General features: G+C 43.7%; 1 protein-coding gene across 1 annotated transcript; it reads left to right on the top strand.

Annotated features, from left to right (window-relative positions):
• Positions 1-9,759: 9,759 nt before the first annotated feature.
• On the top strand, positions 9,760-13,296 carry MAGEL2 (MAGE family member L2). Its single transcript, XM_040969925.1, has one exon. The coding sequence runs from the start codon at positions 9,760-9,762 to the stop codon at positions 13,294-13,296; it is 3,537 nt and encodes a 1,178-aa protein (XP_040825859.1).
• The last annotated feature ends 8,298 nt before the right edge of the window (positions 13,297-21,594 follow it).

Genomic DNA, 21,594 nt, shown 5'->3' with positions numbered 1-21,594 from the left:
AGTGAACACCAAGTTTATTAGAGTTCTCTTGGAATTAGTTGAAATAGGTTCCCATATTTTATCCAAACCCCTTTGTATTGCAACCTAGTATTCAACATATGCTGTTATCTGCAATTGCCAGAAAGCCTCAATTACATCTAGTTCACTTTCCCTTCATAACTTTCATAAAATTTAATTTTCCCCTCAAATGAGTGTACATTTTTTCCATAGCTACATCAACTGTGAGCATACGTTGTGCTGTACTTACCATAGTTATTGTTTTTCTACACAGTAGACTATGATCTCCAGAATTTCGGAAATTTTTACTTTTTCATGGATGTATTCCCAGAAGACCAGAGAGCATACCATTAGGTTCCCTGTAATGACATTTAGGTCAGCAGTGGAGCTGCTAGAATTCTTATTGTCTAATAATGCAGAAGATATGGTAAATCATAGCACAAGGCTTCACACATGTTGGTGATGCTGTTAGTACAAACTGTCCTGTCAGTTGTATAAGCAGATGGCAAATAATTCTGTAAGAATGATAATGCTAATAAATGACTGTTACTGGCTTATGTGTTCATATCACTGCTTTCAAGTGTACACCTCTACTTAATTTAAAAGTGTACCATAAAACAATTTACCAGATTATGCCAATAGCAGCCTTGTATATCTTGTATCTAACATATATCTTGATTATAATAAGAAATCATGGTACGTGTTTGACCTATACCATCTGGATTTGTGCATATTTACACCATAATGCCAGTACAGTAAAGAAATCACCTAAAAAGGCATTCTTTTTCAGAATATATCTCCATTATTAAGAAATGCATGTTTGCGTACTTCATACTTATTCAAAATGCATTAACAAAAAAAATAAAACATTAATGCACATATGTTTAATAATAGTTTATTGTATACATCATTTGCTACATGACAGTGCTTCTACAACTTCATGAAAAATAAATAATATGAAAAACCTTGTATGGTTTTCAATACTTCTTGCCACAGACTAAACATACCTTTTCATTACAATACTTTTAAAAAATATATTCATATATTAATGTATTGCTTGCAAATATTTACATTCTTAAAATCATACATGCATATTTATGCATATACATATACATGTAGTGTAGGTAGTCCTCACTTTACACAGTACCATCCTTCCTGAATCTGTGCATTTTAAAAAATATTTTGTTTTTTTCTAACAGGATCCTATTTGCACCAGAATTGTGAAAAATAAGCACAGTTTCCTTTGTATAGATGTCCAGTGTGATTTTTTAAAACAGATAATTGACTAGTTAGAGAAAAGACAGCATTGTTTTGTGAGACTTTTACCATACATAAAATTATGATAAATCAGAAAATGTGTAAGGCATTTAAATAGAATCGTTACAGTTGTAAAACGCTTATGCACAAAGTAGTTACTACCAAATTAAGATGCATGCTAAAGATGCATGCAGAACAACTACTAAAAACAAGGAAGTTATATGTCAAAGCCAATATAGACCAATTATAATGTAGAAATTGATTGATCCTAAATGGCAAGTGAAAATGATGATAAAATAAAAACAACATAATACAGTCCATCTATATTCCCACACTATCAATAATTACATTAACTATTAATCAACTACATATGAAAAACATCACAATTACCAGAATAGATTTTAAAAAATCATAATTAACTTTATGAGTGAATATGATGAGACAATAAATGCCTAGATATTTGGTCAGATGTAATTCTAACTGATCATTGAGGATTTTTTGGTTGATGAAACTAACATTTAAATCAATAAACAGAATAATCAGATTTCCTTCAACAAAATGGGTAGATTTCAAGCAGAAAGTACAAAGCAGACGTATCCTGTTTAGGATACAAAGGGTAACCATCATTCGTCCTGCCTACTGACCTCTCCATGGGACAACAGCTGTTTCCTTCACTCTGGGATTGCATTGAACAAACAGCTCTTGCTTGGTCTTCCCGCCCTTTTGTTTGGAAATCTGCCATCAGAGCTTCAGGAGTTTTAGATCATTTTATTCATAGTAAAGCCAAACTCGTGGCTACCCTGCATCTCTACTTTCTAACACTCACGTTGCAGTCTCTGTAACCACATAAAATAATCCCTTTTGTAAATCTAAGGACACCACTTCTCTCCTCTCTCCCTCAAGGGTGAAGATATTGTACCTATTTGTGTATAAATGTACATTAGCTTATGATTATGTTACAACCCAATAAACACATCGAAAGGTGACATTGAAAATGCATTTGATATTTACTGAAAATTATTTCTTAGTCTAGTCTACTTTAAATGTTCCTGGAACACTTATTATTAGCTAGAGTTAGGCAAAATCATCTGAAAGTAAGCCTGCTTTAAATAAAATATTGAATATAGCACACACACACACACACACAGAGGTTGGTATTTTATAGACATGATATGCAAAGACACAAAAACATGGTACCTGAATGCCTTTTTTTACACTGTAGAGCAATACTCAAGGATGCTGCCAAGAAAATAAACTGTAAGATGTCACTTGTCTCCCTGTGACTGTGGGGCTGACAGAAAGCTCAGGCTGCTGCTCCTGAGCAGCCTGACAAGAGAGGATCGTACAGCGTGTTAGACACCGGAAAATGATTGCACTTCAATGACCGTTTACATGGAATGTGCATCACCATTATAACATGATTAAGCCAGAAAGATGCAATCAGTATCATAAACACCACATGTATGTGTAAATGACTTGTGTAGTGTGAACATTAAAAGAATGCAAATAAGTTCAGTAGATAATTGCCAAGCTTAAGGAAGCCAGGGTGGTTCTATTAGTATTGAATAGACTTCAAAACAAGGAGTATTGAAAAATCTAACAAAGACATTTGGTGAAAATTATGTTTAGGTCATTAAAAAGACATAATCACAGTTACAATATGAGAGCCAAAAATATATTAAGTTAAATACTCAAAGTTTAGAAAAGTAACAAACAAGTCCACAACCATATTTATTTATTTTAACACATTTTATTGAATCACTGATAGAATCACCACATTAAAACTATTAAAGAATATTTAAGATATGAAAAATATGTTCAACCAGGTACAAGTCGCAATTGTAAAACTATGTAAAAAAACGGAAAGCATTATCTTTTCAAGCTTGTGTGTAATCATTTTCGAAACTAACACAGTGCTGGCATTAAATTAAAATGTAATATTTTAAATAATTTGAATCTAATAGAGAATAACATTTGATCATAATGAAATTAGAGTAGTGATTATCATTATTAAAATTTGTATAATATACCCAAATGTTTATTAGTTTAAAAACAAAATTAGAAACAGTTCACAAGCCAAATGAGAAAACATGAAGAAATTTCCGTAATATTCAATAATAAATAGTAATAAATTAACATACTAAAATTTACCAAAGAATGTTGTAATAGGACTTAAAGAAAAATAATTTTATATGATATAAAATGCAGAGATAGTTAAAACAGATGCACATTAAGAATACAAAATTGAATTCAAAGTTTAAAAATGTAGGGAAATAATTACCATAAAATCCAATAAATATGTGAAAATTATCCAGGTCAATATTTGATTCTTCGGAGTTTAAAAAGAAAAAAAAGCATTCCCTATAAAAATACTACTTTAAAAAGAAAACAAAAACTCATTCATACCAGAATTGAAAGAAGAGCAATGCTACATGCTATGCAGACACTTAAGGCTATTGAAGTATTGAAGGGAGATTTCTATATCCCCTCATTAATAAAGTTAGGTTTAAGTTATTTAACAACTAAATTGTGAACTGTTAATAAAGAGAGATTGACAACTTCTATTTTATAACATTGACAACTTAGTTGCAGTGGGGGAAAAAAACACTTAAAAAGTAAAAGTAAACTTAGCCAGCAAATAAGGAAACAGAGTCTGAATAATTTATCCTATGTTAAAATCAATTCAAAAGTAAGCCAAATTCTGACAAGAATGCAAAAGAATTCCCCATTCATTGTTAATGATAATGCAAAATATACAAAACCTTTTGGAAGGCAATTTCATTAGTTTCTTACAAAACGGAATATATTCCTACTGTAATTGCCCTCCTTCTGATTTAAGCAAATGAACAGAGATGTTTCTCCATGCAAGTCTTTATGTAAATGTGCAATGCAAACTTACCCTTAGTTTTCAACACTTGAAAGCAGCAAAGCTATCCTAGCCCATGAATAGAAAACTAAAATGTGGTTCATCCAGACAATAGAATATCATTCATCACAAAAAAAAGATGAGCCATCAAGCCATGAAATGAAATGAAGGATGAAGTGCATTATTAGCCACTCTAAAAGGATACGTACTTTATGATTCAAACCAGCTTAGTATCCTTTGTTCATGTTAAGTAATTCTAACATGTCCAGTGGAAGCCTGAATCCACAGTCAGCATCATATCCTATTTTCAGTATGCCATCTCCTCTATGTGCGTGAATATGACAATGTGTAATTTATAAATTAGGCACAGGAAGAAATTTACAATAAAAATCAATAGAAAAATTATAACATGTATTGTGGCAAAATGTCCAACACCATCGAATTTTCTGTTTGGGGTCATTACTAAGAAAAATGTGGATTACTTGGAATAGCACAGCAATTCCAAGACAATTTATCTGATAACCAAGATGGCTGCTAACAGCACACACAACAGGAATATGCAGTTTAAAGTGATGATTCATATCCCAGGCACAGGGATCGGATTGGCAAGAAATTTCATTATGACTCAGAATGATACACAATTTTAAGCTTGTGAACCATTTATTTCTATAATTCACCATTTAATATTTCAGCACGTGTAACCGAAATCATGGAAAGTGAAACTTCAAATAACAGGCACTACTGTATGTGACATTCAGGAAAAGACAAATCCATAGGGACAGCAAACAGTCCTGCTGTTTCAAGCAGAGGGTGCAGGAGAGTGACCAAGCAGAGCGTGGAGAACTGCTTTGCACAGTGCAAATACACTGAACCCATAGGATACATAAGATCAAACGGAAGCTCAAGTGAAAGCCATGACTTTGAACAACAGTTTGTCAATGCAGGTTCGTTAGTATTGACACACGGATTGCACAAAAGCAAGATGTTGATCATTGGGGAAGCTATAAGGGAGGTGGGTAAGGTGAGAGAATGCTTGGATAGGAAGTTTCTGTACTTTCCCCTCAATTTTTTCTCTTAACCTACACAACTTTAAAAACAGACTGCTAGTAAAAAGTAAATAAATAGAAATACAAAATGTAAAAACTCTATAATGATACACCATTTATCACTGTTAAAATGCCAAAATTATACATGATCAATTGTATCATTATTCGCTAGAACATGGAAAACCTGGATTGCTAGTAACTTGTACAATGATAATTTTATATCTACTAGAATGGACAAAACCAACAAGATTGATTCTACATGATTTTTGAAGGTGGCTGAGTGTCTGGAATTCTATACTTCCCGACAGAGTGCAACCTAGTCTGACATAGCCATGGCAAAGAGTTGGAGTTTCTGAGACACCTATCTAACCTGTGACCCAGCCGTTCAACGCTTAGGCATTTATCTAAGATAAATGAAAGCATATGTTGAAAAAAAAAGACTTGTAAAAGAATTTTAACATAGTTGTTTTTCATAATAGCACCATTTTCTAAATAACACAAATGTCATGGAGTAATAAAAAAAAATTGAAGTAATAAAGATTGCAAAATATCTCCCATCATTAAAAAATAACATGTTTATATCTCAAAAAAATAATCACATTGAACAAAGAAATCCAGAAAAGCACCATATAGCAAACAGATTTTATTTTGTAAAGTTCAAGAAGAAGAAAAAATAAATCTACGTTGAGAGAAAGAACACGTTTGCTTTTGAAGGCAGAAAAATCTACTAGAAAGAGGTACATGGGGGCTGTTTTCAATAAAGAAAATGATGTTTGTCTTGTTCAAGTGTTGGATACTTGGTGACAAAACTCATTAAGCACAGCACTTCAAATACGTGCATTTAATGGTAAATGAGTCATATCTAACATTTTAAAAGGCTTCTGCAGCACCTCTGTACCGGTTAAGAATGTTGGCTCTGTCAACAGCTAGATTGAGCTTTAGATCTGGATTCTAATATGCACTTCCAGGAAAAGATAAGTTAATTAACCTCCTGAGCTTCAGCCTCTTATGTATACATTGAGAACAAACACTTGCGGGTTTCGTTAGGAATTAACAAGTTGTGTACATAAAGTTCTTGGGGAAGAATTTTATTGGATTAAGCATTTTTAATAATTACTACTGGCTTTAATAACCTTGTAATTTTTTCAAATATCTTTTACTTCAGATATACCTTCTACTTTTTTTTTTCCTGTTCAATCCATTTGAAGACTCATGAGTCCTCCACAGCTTCACATTTTGTTTTCAATTCCTCTGTTTGCAGCACAGCCCTCCAGGCCCTTGTCTCAAGCAGGAACAGGTACTCAGCAATTTGCAACAATACGAGTTTTAAATAATACAGCAATAACGCCATATTGCACTAACAATACCATATTAGTGTCCCTTAGCGATTAATAATGAGAATTTACATCAAATCATCAAATTTTTCTTTGGGCCTTCATATACAACACAGGACTGGAAAATTAATAAGTGCTTAATGAAAGCATTTCACTTTAAAAATATTATAGAACTTGTGAAAATTGTTACTGATCATTTTAATAATTTATGAACATTTACACCAACTCTAGCATCTACAGAGCAGTGAAACACAGGCTGCTCTGATGCTAATCCCACAGGTTCACTCACCAGCCCCTTACTGAGCACTCTATATGAGCCAGGGACTCAGGAATAAGCAATGCTCCTTATTCAATGGGTTTCCTACACCGACTGTAGCTCAGCTTCCCACATTTTTTTTTTTTTTTACATTTCTGTTATATATTTACATAAGTCACCAAAAGTCCATTCTAATTAGACAGACATATGCCAACATTCACAGCTGTTTCATATTTGTTTCTCTTTGTTTTCCACTTCAAATTTTCAAGCTGTTTCATTAGGGAAATAAGAGAAGAAAACCTGGACGCACTGTTGGTTCAGTGGTGTTAAGAGAAAGAACATGCCAGAAGGAAAATGGGAATCTCCTGAGAAAAAGGATTGAAAGAGAGTTCGTTTAGCTGTGTGGTCTAAATATTTTACTCATCCTCAGGAAAATAGTGCATTTTCTTCTTTTCAGAATGATCCGTTTACACAAAAGGGCTGTACACTCTTGGATTCCGCAGGTGTTGGAGTAAATATTTTGTTAAGATCTCATTTGAATCCCCAAATGAAGAAACTGACTATTTAAAATAGGCAGATGTATTTTCAAAGTGATGTGTCCAGATATGGATATTCCCCTGGATGCTGAATCCTCAATTTTTCTTCTACTAATTACAGAATGTTACCAAAAGGGTAACAAATGAAGGTTGTTCATACATTTGCTATCCATTTTAATTACACTTACATGTATTCTCCCTGGTGTGTAATTCCTACTTCTTTCCTTTGGGCTTCCTTCAGTAACACCTATTAACGTAAAACGGGGCTCTTTGCACAGAATGGACTTGATGTTACACCACTATTCACGTGGCTCCGACACCGGGGAGAATCACCAGTTCCTATCAGAAGCCACTTACTGGGTGAGATGTCTCACAGCACAGCTGACTAAATGTTCCTCCAGTCGTAATTTTGAAAGAATTAAGTGGATGGTTGGTGGGACAACTTAAATCTCTCATGTTTGTCCAAGTTTGAATTATAGTAAGAAACATGCTTGAGCAGAAGTAGTAAGCTCCAAGTTGAAACAACTCTTTGAAAACTATCGTCTGGCAATAATTATTATCTAGTAGAGTGCATATTAGGAGAGCAAGAGGGATAGATATTATAGAATTTGGACCTCTGAAGTGTTTTTAAACCCCTATGAATGAGGAAAATCCTATACTCAACTGTCTGATCGTGGTGGTTTCTATCCTATAAAAGTAGCTTTTCTTCACCCCAAATTTTACACCTTCCCTAAAGAAACACAGGAGGGACATGACATCAGGCACCCTGGGGAAAAAAAAAAAAAACCTACCTTTAATTTTTGAAGGGTAGAAATCAGGAAAAAAAAAAAAAAAAAAACCTCACCCTGAACTTCTGCTCCCATGACACACCCTCACTGGAAAGTACGTGTGTGAGCCTTCACTTGAGTGCCCAAGACACCAAATTTTGAGAACATGTGCACAGGGCACTTAAAAGCAATGGGGCATCACCTTTTTCATCCTCTTCTGCCCCCTTGTGGCACCTCTTCCCTCACTCCGTACTTCTGCCCTAGGCTGCAAATGGTTCTTGATACAACTATTTACTTCTCTATACATTTCCAGAAAACTGCCCAACTATCACTCCACTTTGCCACACGTAGGTCAATGTTGGTTTTTAATCTTGTCTGCCTTATCTGCTAATACATCAATGATCTCATTTTTAGACTGATTTTGTCAGAGTGCAGATTTCCCCCGACGTCTTCTATTTTATTCTTTATTTGCTTTTCCTACAAAACGACTTTGGAGCTGATTGTTCACATATTCGATTGCTGTTTATAGCATTTTGTTTTTTTCTTTGGTTTTGGTTTTTAAACCTTCTTTCTTGCCCTGCAACTGACAAACATCAACCACCAAGTGGCTCCACCCCATTCCCTCACCTAAGACATTCCACAGGCAGTTTCCCCCTCTGGCAAAAAAATGCCCTCTTTCAGACATTTCTGGCACAGCCTACTTCCTGGGGTTTCTTTCCTTCTCTTACTGCTCTGCCATCCCTGTTCTCCGTTTGCCCCTCAACTACCTGGATTTTCTTGAAGTCGTGTGGCCGGGAGTTCCACTCTGAATACTCTTCTGCAAGCACATGAACTCCCGCGGCTCTGTTCTCAGAAGGAACAGGCAAACCCCACACACAACTGCTGTCTTCTGAACCCCAACCTGGAACATAGGATTGTGTTCTGGGGCGGGGGTCTGTCGTGGGCTGTCCCCACATGGCTGCAAGTGCCCTGAGTCCCAGTCATTACTCATCAATCACTCTTCCCGCTTAGCATTCTTAGTCAAGAAAGCCATCTCAGCAACTCCCCACTTTTCCAAGTCAGAGAAACCTGCGTGCCTTTTCCCTTGCTTTTCCTCTATCTACCTCCACCTGCAAGTGAAGCCTTAGACTAGCGGGAAGGGGCGGCAAGAAGTTCGTGGACAAAAAGCAACGAAAGAATCTTCCGCGAACTTTTTGAAGCCCTCTGCTACAGCCCCGCAATCTCTCTTACGTAAATGGGCTTCGCCTCTGAGCTCAGACCACACCATCTCCCCCCTTTTTGGACATCTTCCATGTCGCCAGTGGTCTGCTCCCACCTCACATTGCAGTCCTGGGATTTTTTCTAAAACACAGGTCTACCCCTGTCCCTCCCCTGTGAAAACTTATGCCTGTGGAGCCTGACCGGGCTGCATTCGGGGACTGGACAGAGCCAGAAGGGATCTTGTGTCCGCCAGGGCTTTGGTAGACGCCCCTCTGCACTATCCACTTGTGGTGGTCGGGGGCGGGGAAGGGGCGGGATTGAGCCCCCCTTCCCCCCTCCTCCTTACTGCGGAAAGCTGCAGAGCGAGCAGCACTCACTTCCTATTCAGCATTCAGCAGGGAGGGAGCCTCAGAACAGCCACGTAGGCATTCTCGTCTCTCAGGAGGAAAAGGCCCAGCAGCTGTCGGAGAAGAAGACGCACCAGCTATCAGCACAGGGACATGTCGCAGCTAAGTAAGAATCTGGGTGATTCGAGTCCTCCAGCGGAGGCCCCGAAGCCGCCTGTCTATAGCCGCCCCACGGTTCTCATGCGGGCCCCACCTGCTTCCTCCCGGGCTCCTCCAGTCCCTTGGGATCCACCTCCAATTGACTTGCAGGCTTCCCTGGCCGCTTGGCAGGCACCTCAACCTGCCTGGGAAGCCCCGCAGGGCCAGCTGCCGCCTGCGGTGCCTCCTCCGGTGGCTCCGATGGCTCAACCTCCGACCCTGGGGGGCCCGCTGGTCCAGGCTCCTCCGCTGGGGGCCCCGATGGGCAAGCCTCCGACTCCCGGAGTGCTGATGGTGCATCCGCCCCCTCCAGGAGCTCCGATGCCCCAGCCTCCAACTCCTGGAGTCCTGATGGTGCATCCTGCTCCCGGAGCCCCTATGTCCCACCCGCCTCCTCCTCCACCTCCTCCTCCTCCTGGTACCCCAATGTCCCACCCTCCCCCTCCGGGCACCCCGATGGCCCACCCTCCTCCTCCTCCGGTGACTCCGATGGTGCATCCTCCCCCACCGGGGACCCCGATGGCACACCCTCCTCCTCCACCACCTCCTCCTCCTCCTCCGGGGACACCGATGGCCCATCCTCCGCCTCCGGGGACGCCGATGGCTCATCCTCCACTTCCCGGAACACCGATGGCCCAGCCTCCAGCTCCAGGCGTCCTGATGGCCCAGCCTCTGACTCCAGGAGTCCTGATGGTCCAGCCTCCTGCGCCGGCCCCGATGGTCCAGCCACCACCTCCAGCGGCCTTGATGACCCAGCCACCACCTGCAGGAGCTCCGATGACCAAGCCTCCAGGTCCTGGCGTCCTGATGCTACATCCTCCAGGTGCGAGAGCTCCAATCGCCCAGCCTGCAGCCTCAGGAGCTCCCATGGTGCAGCCAGTGCCCCCCCCTGCACAACCTGTGGCTACCTGGGCTCCACAGGCTCAGCCTTTGATCCTGCAAATCCAATCTCAGGTTATCAGAGCCCCTCCACAGGTTTCTCAGGGCCCACAGGCTCCCCCAGCGCAGCTGGCCACACCCCCAGGCTGGCAAGCCACCTCCGCGGGATGGCAGGCACCTCCGCAGGGCTGGCAGGCCACACCTTTGACCTGGCAGGCCACACAGGTCACCTGGCAGGCTCCAGCAATTGCCTGGCAGGCACCACCTGTTCGCCAGGGGCCCCCACCCATCCGCCCGGGGCCCCCACCCATCCGCCCGGGCCCCCCACCTGTGCGCCAAGGCCTGCCCATGGTCCGTCCAGCCCCGCCTGTGATTCGTCAGGCACCACCTTTGATCCGTCAGGGGCCACCGCCCATCCGACCTGCCCCCCAGATCCTGGCCACCCAGCCACAGCTCTGGCAAGCCCTGCCACCCCCACCTCCGCTGAGGCAGGCCCCGCAGGCTCGGCTGCCAACCCCACAGGTGCAGGCAGCACCCCAGGTGCCTACAGCCCCACCAGCTACACAGGTACCCGCAGTGGCACCCGCTGGCCTGCAGGTGCCCCAGGGAGTGCTGACAGGCCCGCTGTCCGTCCCGCCGACGGTACAGCAGGCTGTGCACTGCCCGTCCATCATCTGGCAGGCCCCCAAGGGCCAAACTCCGGTGCCACAGGAGCTGCCATCGTCGTTGGAGTTCCAGGAGGTACAGCCGGGACAGGCGGTGGTCTGGCAGGCGCCGAAGCCTCCCACACATTTCTGGCAGCCCCTGCCCACCCAGGAGGTCCAGGGTCAGCCCCCCAGGATCGTCCAGCTGGAGCAGCCCTTTCAGGGAGTCCCGGCCTCCCAGAAAGCACTCCAAATCCAGCTACCCCCCCAGCAGGCCCAGCCTTCGGGGCCGCAGGCAGAGCTGCCTGCAGTGCAACTGCAGCCATCCTGGCAAGCCCCACCGACAGCCGTGCAGGCCCAGCCAGGAGCCCCAATAGCGGGGTCAAATTTTCACGGGGGCTCCACTAAATCACTGATGACTCCTTCAGGAGAGTGCAGGGCCTCTTCTAGAGAACGTAGGGGCTCCTCCAAAGAACGTAGGACTTCTTCAAAAGAGCGCAGAGCCCCCTCCAAGGACCGCATGATCTTTGCGGCCACTTTCTGTGCTCCCAGGGGGGTGTCGGCTACTCGAGCACACCTGCCAACCACCTGGAAAGCCTTGCCTGCCACACCGGAGCCCTTTGCTGCTGCCTCAAGGGCCTTTCCATCTACCTCCCAGTTCCAGCCTGCCTTCCGGGGCCCGTCTACTGCCTCAGAGACCCCAAAGTCACTGCCATTTGCTCTGCAGGGTACATACGCGTGTGTGGAAGCCCTGCCTGCAGTCTCTTGGGTTTCGCAGCCCCATGTGACTGCCTCCAAGGCATCCCCGGCAGTGCCCACTCTCCTGATGGCCGCAGCAGCTGCTCCCCAGACGACGGCGACCGTCCAAGAGGCCACAAAGACGGCCGAGCCACCACGTCGTCCGTGCAAGGCCACCAGGAAGAAGAAGCACCTGGAGCCTGAGGTGGAGAGCACTGGCCAGGGGATGGCCTCTTGTGACTGGCAGGGTCTCAGGCCTTGGGAGAATCTCAGTCTGAGTGACTGGGATGTCCAAAGCCCAATCCAGGTTCTGGGGGAGTGGGAGTGCCCAAACACTCCCTGTAGCCTCAATGGCTGGGAGGGTCCAAATACCTCCCAGATCCTGAGTGGCTGGGAAGGGCCCAGCACATCTTGGGCCATGGGTCCCTCTGAAGGTCCGGGTGGCCCTCAGCCCTTCACTGCCCCCGAGGTTCCATGTCTCTCTCAGGGGTGCAGTGTTACCCGGGTGGACCCCATGTTGGAGACTCAGCTACTGTCTCCATTAGATGAGCGAGATGCATTGGTGCAGTTCCTCTTGGTCAAGGACCAAGCCAAGGTGCCCATCCAGCGCTCAGAGATGGTGAAAGTCATCATCCGAGAGTACAAACACGAGTGCTTAGAAATCATCCACCGTGCCAACAATAAGCTAGTGTGTGCCTTTGGCTACCACTTGAAGGGAGTGGACATAAAAACCCACTCCTATATCATAATCAACAAGCTGGTGTGCCCTCAAGGGGAAGCAGTGGCGTGCTACCTAGACAGGCCCAAGTTAGGCCTGCTGATGGTGGTCCTGAGCCTCATTTTCATGAAAGGCAATTGTGTTAGGGAGGATCTCATTTTTCATCTGCTTTTCAGGTTGGGGCTGGATGTCCGGGAGACCAATGGTCTCTTTGGAAACATGAGGAAGCTCATCACTGAAGTGTTTGTGAGGCACAAGTACCTCGAGTACAGGCGGATCCCTTGCACGGAGCCCGCAGAATATGAGTTCCTCTGGGGCCCCCGGGCATTCCTTGAAACCAGCAAGATGCTTATCCTGAGGTTTCTGGCCAAGCTACATAAAAAACAGCCTCAGTGCTGGCCTTTCCATTACCTCGAAGCACTGGCCGAGTGGGATCCTGAAGATACGGATGATGACGAGCCCGATGGCAGCGACAATGGCGATGAGCCCACCAGCAACCCCCCTCCGAGCTGATAGGTGTAGCTCTGGGGACCTGGCCAGCGGCCACTGACTGAGGGGGGCGGGGACACATTCTGTTTCAGGTGTTTACGTTCGAGTTGTGTGTGTGAAGTCTGAATTTCCTATTTGTTTCTGTTTTCAACCTGCCAAAGCCTTGTACATTTTCACGTGGTGTTGATTTCAAATGACTCCTGTGTTATTTGGTATTTTGACATCTGTATTTTTAAGTGAGATCTGTGATTCTCTGTTTCTGTGTTGTAATTGTTAGGGTTTTTCTTTTTCTTTTTCTTTTTTGTATCAGATTCGTGCTGGGTTTGTGAAATTTTTTGAGAAGTTATCCATCCCATTCTGATACTCACTAAGTAGCACTGCGTTTGGTTGTTCTTTGACTGTCAAATGAATCATCTGGAGAAAAGTAAATATCTATATCTATACATATAAATATTCTTGCAGCATAATGTGGGAGTGTTCGTCTTTATTATCATTTTTACTCCAGGTGGGTGGGAGCCAAGCTTACTCTTGCATATGAAAACACATAAACACCAAGACCACTCTCAGTGATAGTAAAACACTGAGGTGATCACACTGTTTACAGAGCGTGTGCTCCATTCATCCCTAGAAACACAGAGCAACCGTGACGGGTGGTCGAAGCAAGGTTCACATTCAAATCTACATAACACTTCACAGGTTAGTGACTCTGACGCTAGAATGGCTGCGTAGCGCCTCTGAAGTCATCCTTACAGTAATGCCTTACAGAAGTCATTACCATGATTTCCGTCATGTAGGTTGGAGCAATGGCGATACAGTCTAAGCACATTAACTTACAGTGGCCTGAGCCAAACCGGCAGAGTTGTGATCTGAGAAAGAATATTTCCTCAAGGGTACGTGGGGAAAAGAGAACCCTCTACCATAGAGACCACACATATCCAAGGTGGCTAGCCAGAAATCCGGGGACAAGAGGGAGATGGTGGGTAAGGAATGTCCAGTCATTCCTATTTGGGCCTCATCCACATGTTAATACGAGGATAGAAACATTCTCACAGAAAAATGTCCCCCCGTCCATGACAGGGGAAGGGGTTAACTAGGCTTCTGTGAACTGAGAACCCTCCTGGCTTATGCTTGGGCACTGGAAGCTTGTTCCTCAGAGTCATGGAGGTCTATAGGGAAGCTTCTGATGGGATCAGGGGCTAAATTCTGAAAAACAAGAGAAGAGGGGTCCATTCCAATGCTCAGATTAGCACAGTGGCTGTGTCTGGAGTTGCTAAACACCAACTCAGGCCTTGGGTAAAAGAACAAGAGGGGAGAAACAACGGAGTGTTTAAGAAAAATGTAAGAAAAATGGTCATACACGCAAGAGTGGGAGGGGGAACAGCTAGGCACAAACAAGGCTAGTGGACACAGAGGGGCTTCTTGGGGCCATCACTCTCCCTAATCCTGTTGGTGGGGAGCCCGGCATGCCACCTCTGTCTCACAGAAAAAACGAACCCCAACCACAACTCCATGCCCCACTCTCCAGATAAGCCTGACTTCCCAAGCAAGGGAAGTGATGGTGGAATTTTCCTGCCACCTTGTGGCAGGCCCCTGGTGCTGCCAAGGTGGCAGGTGCCCCTCCCACAGGGCTTAACTAACACTCCAACTATCCCAGTGCTGGCTGCTGTTTTCTTCATAAACTCTGGCTGTACTTTTGCCGATACCTGTACCTGTTGCTTCTCTGCTCTTACATCTAAGGCCACGAGGAAACCACTGCAGCGCTATTTGAGCCTCCCTCAGTCCTCGTCGCTCCTGTTTCTGCAGCATCAGGAAGCCCACGTGGCCAGGCCCTCTGGAACTTGGAGGAAGTGACTTGGTACCCCTTAGGTTAGAGCATCCTGCATGTCTGCCTGGGATGAACTCCAATTATTCTGACAATAAGAAGCGCCTATTCATAGCAACAGCCATGTCCAGCTGAGAATCTTCTTCCATAGAGAACACGAGGTCCAGCACACCTTGTTTGTCTTTAGCTTGTTTATGATTGCTTCCATTCTCCTCCCCAAACTGTTCATGCATAGGCTCATTCACCATGCTACTCTTTGTGAAAGGCATTGTGGGAAGCACCCCATGGGACACTGCGGGAAACAGCCTCCTGGGACACTGTGGGAAGCAGCCTCCTGGGACACTGTGGCAAGCAGCATCATGGGACACTGTGGCAAGCAGCCTCCTGGGACACTGTGGGAAGCAGCCTCCTGAGACACTGTGGGAAGCAGCCTCCTGGGACACTGTGGCAAGCAGCCTCCTGGGACACTGTGGCAAGCAGCCTCCTGGGACACTGTGGCAAGCAGCCCCATGGGACACTGTGGGAAGCAGCCTCCTGGGACACCGTCACAGCATTTCAGGTGAGGATGGCTCAGCTCCATGGTGGAAAGCCTGCGTTCTCACATACGATCCTCCATCATACTGCTACCATATCTGGAATGTATCACGTGCCCTCTTTATAGCAGTGCCGCTTCTATTATGTAGGCTAACAATAACAAAACATATGTTATGACTAATGACAAACTGTATTAGCTAAATACTTTTCATCCTAAGATCATGTAATATGAGAACAGGAGGTAAAAAAAACAAAAAACTTTAGGATAATCTTAGCCTAAGGCATTCCTCCTGAGACCCGCAGAGCAAAGGGCCACTTGCTTGTCAAAGCCACACCGAAAAGCAAACTTGGCAGTAAATAAGAGTTAATGATTGATCCTGACAGTGACTGGCAGGGAGGTTGATTTCCAGCTAAGGGTTCTGGGACTCTAACCTCAGCAACACACACTCCACTGGAAACGCCGCCCACGTCATCGATTTTTCCTCAGAGTGATGGGCACATGCACGGCTCGTCGTGTCTTCTCACCAATGGCCCTGTGACACTCTGGCGTTATTGCCAGAATGGATGTGAATCCTTCCTGCCCTCCCGCCTTGGGCTGTCCAACCTGAAACCCTGGGAAACTTGACCAACTGACACACTGTCAAATGACGCCAGCTGCGCTATCTTGTACAGCAGAGGTGCAGACCTCAAATGCTTCGGCCAGTGTTCAGCACCTGATGTGTCACAGGGGTCCCCGGAGCAACACGGGCCCTTCTTCAGCTCACCCTCCTCACGCTGAGGGTGAAGGAGCCCTGGGTTAGGAGTAGAGGAGCCTGAGTAGGCATTCACAAGTGAAGCAAGGGGTCCCTCTGCTGGCCGATTGGAAGAAGCGCGCAGATTCGGAAATGAAAACCTTGGCAGGACTCTGGTTTTTGGGTCCCCTGCCTGGAAGTAAGTGAATTGTTAGTATAGAAAGCCTGACTTCTCTGAAGACAACTTCTAGGAAAGACCCTAGAGTGGATTCATTGTTGGGGCCCAAACGATGTTTTCTTGTGGGCAGTCAAATCGTTTTAACTGTGGTGTTAACTGCCATGAAGGGATCACGCAACACTTCCAGCCCACTCGTCCAGTTCTCCGACCCTTTGAAACTCTTGCAATTATACCAGTCCCTGTCTGTTTAGTAGTTGATGCCCTGGGGCACCTCTGTGCTGCCAGTTTCTTCCTCTCTGGCTTACTGGCATGAATGATGCATCTGGCTGTGTTGGGTGAGATAACCTTTGCCCTGAAGAGAACTTGGCTCTGAAGGCAGGCAGGTCACCTCCAACTGAGACTGGCTTTCTGTGCTGTCACTCAGTCAGAGTGAATTCAGGTTTAGAAGTCCTGTACTGATGGTGTAGCCAGTTCAGCAACAGAACAGCACAGCAGTGTTGCCTGGGCCCTGCAGGCTCACCGGAGGATGCTCTGTGCGGGTTCCTTATCTCCGCCTGAGATCTGCTAATGCCGCTCTGCCCTTCACAGTCCCTTCTTCCTTTTCTCAACTCTGGCAGTCACTACTTTTTTCTCCTTGTCGGTAGCTTTGCCACATTGAGGTATGCAAATGGAGCCATCTGCCTTCTCACTCAACATAATACCCCAGACTTCCATTCGCATTTTGACATGTGTCAATGATTCACTCCTTTTTAAGACATGTCCTGCTCAACTGTTACCTGTGGAAAACAGTTTGGTTGCTTCTGGGGTTGAGATACTATGAATTTTCATATCTGGTAAATGTGTGAATTGTGTAGTTGTGGTATCAGGAAACAGGTGTACAGTCGCTTGCGTAAGGAACACACCACATCATTTCACAGAGCAGCCATAATATTTCAAATTCTCACCACAACTGTATGGGGAATTTCCCGCACTCTCACTAGCAATTGCTATAATCAATTTTATCAGAATCCTTGCAGTGTTTGGCTGAGAAGTGGACATCTTATTGTACATTCTCCTAATGTCTAGAAGTGTTGAACACCCTTTACCTTTATGATGTTCCTTTGTGTAACTGCAGGCCATCAGCTCAAAGGACCTCATGAGGGCCAAAGTCCAGAGATGGTCAAGTACAAGTGGGCACTTGGCAGGTGAACCAATACATACAATCTCTCTTGGTCTCTGCCATCCTCCAGCCCTCTCTTTCTTTCAAACAAATAAATCACATTTTTTTTAAAGAAATGGTAAAAATTCTACCATTTTCCACAGAAACCATAAAAGAGGGAACGATAATTCATTTAATGAAGCTATCATTTCACTAGTAAGAAAACACACAAAAACATTTCAGTAAAAGGAGACTGCAGTACAATACCTCAATGATTTTGAAACAAGTTTTGCAAATCAATTCCAGCAAAATGTGGAAAGTTTACAAAAATAGCCAAATGGCATTCCAGAAATGTAACACTAATTCAGTATTTTAAAGTATTGTATAAACATTAACAAACTAAAACATAGTCATGGCGACAGATGCACAAAATCTAACTCCCATTGGGTATGCCCACTCTCAAAATAATAGCAAAAGAAGGAATCTTCCTTAACACAATGATTTGCATGACAAATTTATAGTTAAAAAAAAAACCAAAAATGTAATTGTGGATCTGGCACAGAGCGCAGTGATTAAAGTCATGGCTTTACATGAGCTGGGATCCAAGCTGCCCCACCGCCCTTCCACTTGGCCTGGGAAAGCAGTAGAAGACGGCCCAAAGCCTTGGACCCTGCACCCACCTGTGAGACCCAGAAGAAGCCCCTGGCTCTTAACTTTGGATCAGCTCAGCTCTGGCCTTTTCAGTCACTTAGGGAGTCAGTCAGTATATGGAATATCTTTCTCTCTGTCTCCTTCTTTCTATAAATCTGATTTTCCAAAATAAATAAGTAAATCTCTTTCACAAAAAACCTTTAATTGTGAAAACTTCTAGATAATAAATAAGCAAAGAAACACTCAGTAGAATATGTTCCAGATACTTGAAGGGGCTTTGCAGTAACCTGGCTTTTAACTTTGTATTAGTTCACTCTGTAGAGTCCGTCATTTTCTCTGCAAAAAGGAGGGCAACAAGATCTACGTTACTATCTAACTGAAATTCAAGAACAATGTTACAGATTTGATGCACACGACCTTACCACACTTTATTCTGAAAGCAGGCTCTCCTGTTTTAAATTTCTCTCATACAGACTCTCATACACAGCTCCTGAGGCTGCAATCTGTTTCATATGCAGCACGGGCTGCTTCTACTCAACAGTCATTAGCCACAAATGACACCTTTTTTTTTTTTTTTTTTTGGTAACATCTTTAGTTCTACAATCTATTAGAAGAAACTATTCAGCCCTCTGGTGGCCAGACAGCAAAACTGCAGCTCCTTGCATTTTTGTATTACCTTGAAGAACTTCAGCGCCACTGAGGCGCTGCGCCATCTAGCGGCCGCCTTGTTAACTAATAACTGCTTGCAGTTTGTCTCATTGTAAAGTACACATTAACCTCAACATAAATCAATAAATTACACTAATAACTCTGCAGATTATCCACAAACTCCTTGAACATAAAACAAAGTCATGATTCAAAGGCTTTGTTAATGTAATGAGACCAGAATTGTTCTTTTATTTGTTTTTGTCTTTGGAAGTTGTGGATACACAATAAGACATCTTGGGTTTGGGATTAAAGTCTGAACTTGAAATTCACTCGCTTCATACACAGTCTAAAGGTAATTTTTACAACTTTTCTCAAAATAAGCAGTTTTCTATTGTGAGAGGTTTCATTTTGTGGTGTCATGTCAGCACTCAAAGTTTTTGTTTTGGTATATTTTGAATTCTGGATTTTCCTATTGGGAATTCTCAAATTGCACATCTCACTAAACATATCATCTAAACGATTTTCCTAGAATTTTCTAGAACTGGCAGGCCCCTGGGGAGGGCAGAGCTTCGAGGAGGAGAGCTGTGCCAAGGGACGTGGAGAAAACGGGAGTGAAGAGCAGAGGCAATGCTGGTCACCTGAGACCTTTTCTCAATTCTAGGTCAGGAAGGTGTGTTCGTGACATCAAACGGAGCCGTCAAAATCCGTATCTCTGCCCCTGATTCTAAACTCCAGGTCGTAAGAGGCAATAAGAAAAACTGCGCAGAAGCAAATTTTACACATTTCTTTGTCACTTGATTTGGGCAAGGAAGGTAAAAAAAATCCATCAGCATCTGTAATGACTTTCTGAGTAGCAAGATGGTAGCAACTGGTTAATTTTCCATCATAAGCCCTCTAAGTCTGCCCCAGATTTACTCTCACCATCATTAAAACAGTCACACTCAAAGGAACAGAGGTTAGGAAAAGCCACTAATGGACTGTATGTGGGCCACATAAGGTTCATTACCAAGTCAGGGAAGCCAGAAGGAACACCTACAGCCAGCAAAGAGTTAAAGGTGGCTGCACAGAGGCAGCGGCAGTGAGATGAGAAAATGACAGACCTGGAGATTTAGGGCAGTCATTCCTTGCCAGTCACCGCCAGCATGCTCCCACTGTGCCCCCCAGGAGATGGGAGGGAAAGGGAGTTGAGGGTGCCATGGAGTTTTCTGGCACCAGATGCTACGTCCTTAATGGAAAACAGCACAGAAAGTGGATATGAAGATGAGTAGGCAGGAAATTGCATCTAACCAAAGAGGAGTATCTGCTTATCATTTCATACAGAGTGTATCAACTCATATGATTGTCGGTTAGGATTTAGATGCAATTGAAGGCAAAAATCCTCATATGGGAGTCACTTGTCAGATCATGATCAAAAGCTGAGTGGAGCTGAGTGGACTAAGACTGTGCAACGAAGAGACAAGTATGAGGACATGGGTCAGTAACCATGGCAGGTGCACACGTTGGAGAGAGCATCTACCACAGAGAAAAAGAAATACCCAGAAGGTTTTTTAAAAGGCACTAGAAATAAGTGATGATAACTAGTCCAAGAAACGAGAATCAAATAACTTAGAGATTTAAACGTTGACCAGAAATCGCCCACTGGATTTAGCAGGAATAAGATAATACAAAGAGGGACTCTTAGAATAATGGCTTCAGAGACAAGAGAAAAGATTGAAGTGAGTTTCCAGAAATAATTTTCATGTGAAAGAAATGATAGAGGCATACATTCGAAGGGCCAAATGATGTCAGCATGGAAGAGAGAAAGTGTGTGTCATATTTCAACATGCATGTTATGCTTGCATGTTTTGAATGTTTGTGAAAAGTGCTGGTGCGTTTGTATGTTGTGTTTGTGCTGGTGTGTGTATTAATGTACTTGTGCTTGTGCATGTTTGCATGGGAATATATGTTTATATTATTTCAAAGCATATATATTTTGCTCTGTGTTTTTGTGTACTTGAACGTGATTTCAGGTGCCTGCATGCATAAGTGCCTGTAGCTTTATGTAAAACAGTGTGTGTTTACATGCATTTGTGTGTGGCAGTGTGAGTGTATGTGACTGTGAAATCTGAGTGTAGATGGTCATGAATGTGTGTCTGAAAATATTACTTGAGTGCTTATGCATCATTGCTTGCTTGTGCAAGTGTGCACATATGTGTGAATATGTTTGGGTATAAGAGCTCATAACTATTAATGTGAGTGTGAGACTGTATGTTTGCTTGTGTATCTATGTAAATGTATATGTGTGTAGCAGGGCTTTTCAGAGACACAGGATCAATAGGAGGTACCCAAACACGAGCGTGCGCACAGAGTGTTTGAAAAACAGAGGATAAAACAAAATTGAAAAATAAGCCTGTGATGGGGAAAAAACACTCGAAGACCCTGCATACCAAGGATCTTCAAAGAACTGGCAAAAATGAAAACTATGAATAACTTTAAAAAACATTTGAACTCACATAAAAACCTGCAATTTCCACATTCCAGAAAATCTGTGAAGAACCTTGTGTGTGACTGTGTGTGTGTGTGTGTGTGTACATGCGTGTATGTGGACAGAGGTTATCTGAGGAAACTCTCTAATCCAGTA

The sequence above is a fragment of the Ochotona curzoniae genome, unplaced genomic scaffold (assembly GCF_017591425.1).
Source record: "Ochotona curzoniae isolate NIBS_2020 unplaced genomic scaffold, NIBS_Ocur_1.0 scaffold_4701, whole genome shotgun sequence".
NCBI lineage: Eukaryota > Metazoa > Chordata > Mammalia > Lagomorpha > Ochotonidae > Ochotona > Ochotona curzoniae.
The sequence above is the reverse complement of the archived record's forward strand: the minus strand, read 5'-3'. Positions and strand labels throughout refer to the sequence as shown.

What these genes read in the sequence shown, in the direction of transcription:
- MAGEL2 (XM_040969925.1), top strand. Translation starts at nt 9,760, where the DNA reads ATGTCGCAGCTAAGTAAGAATCTGGGTGATTCGAGTCCTCCAGCGGAG.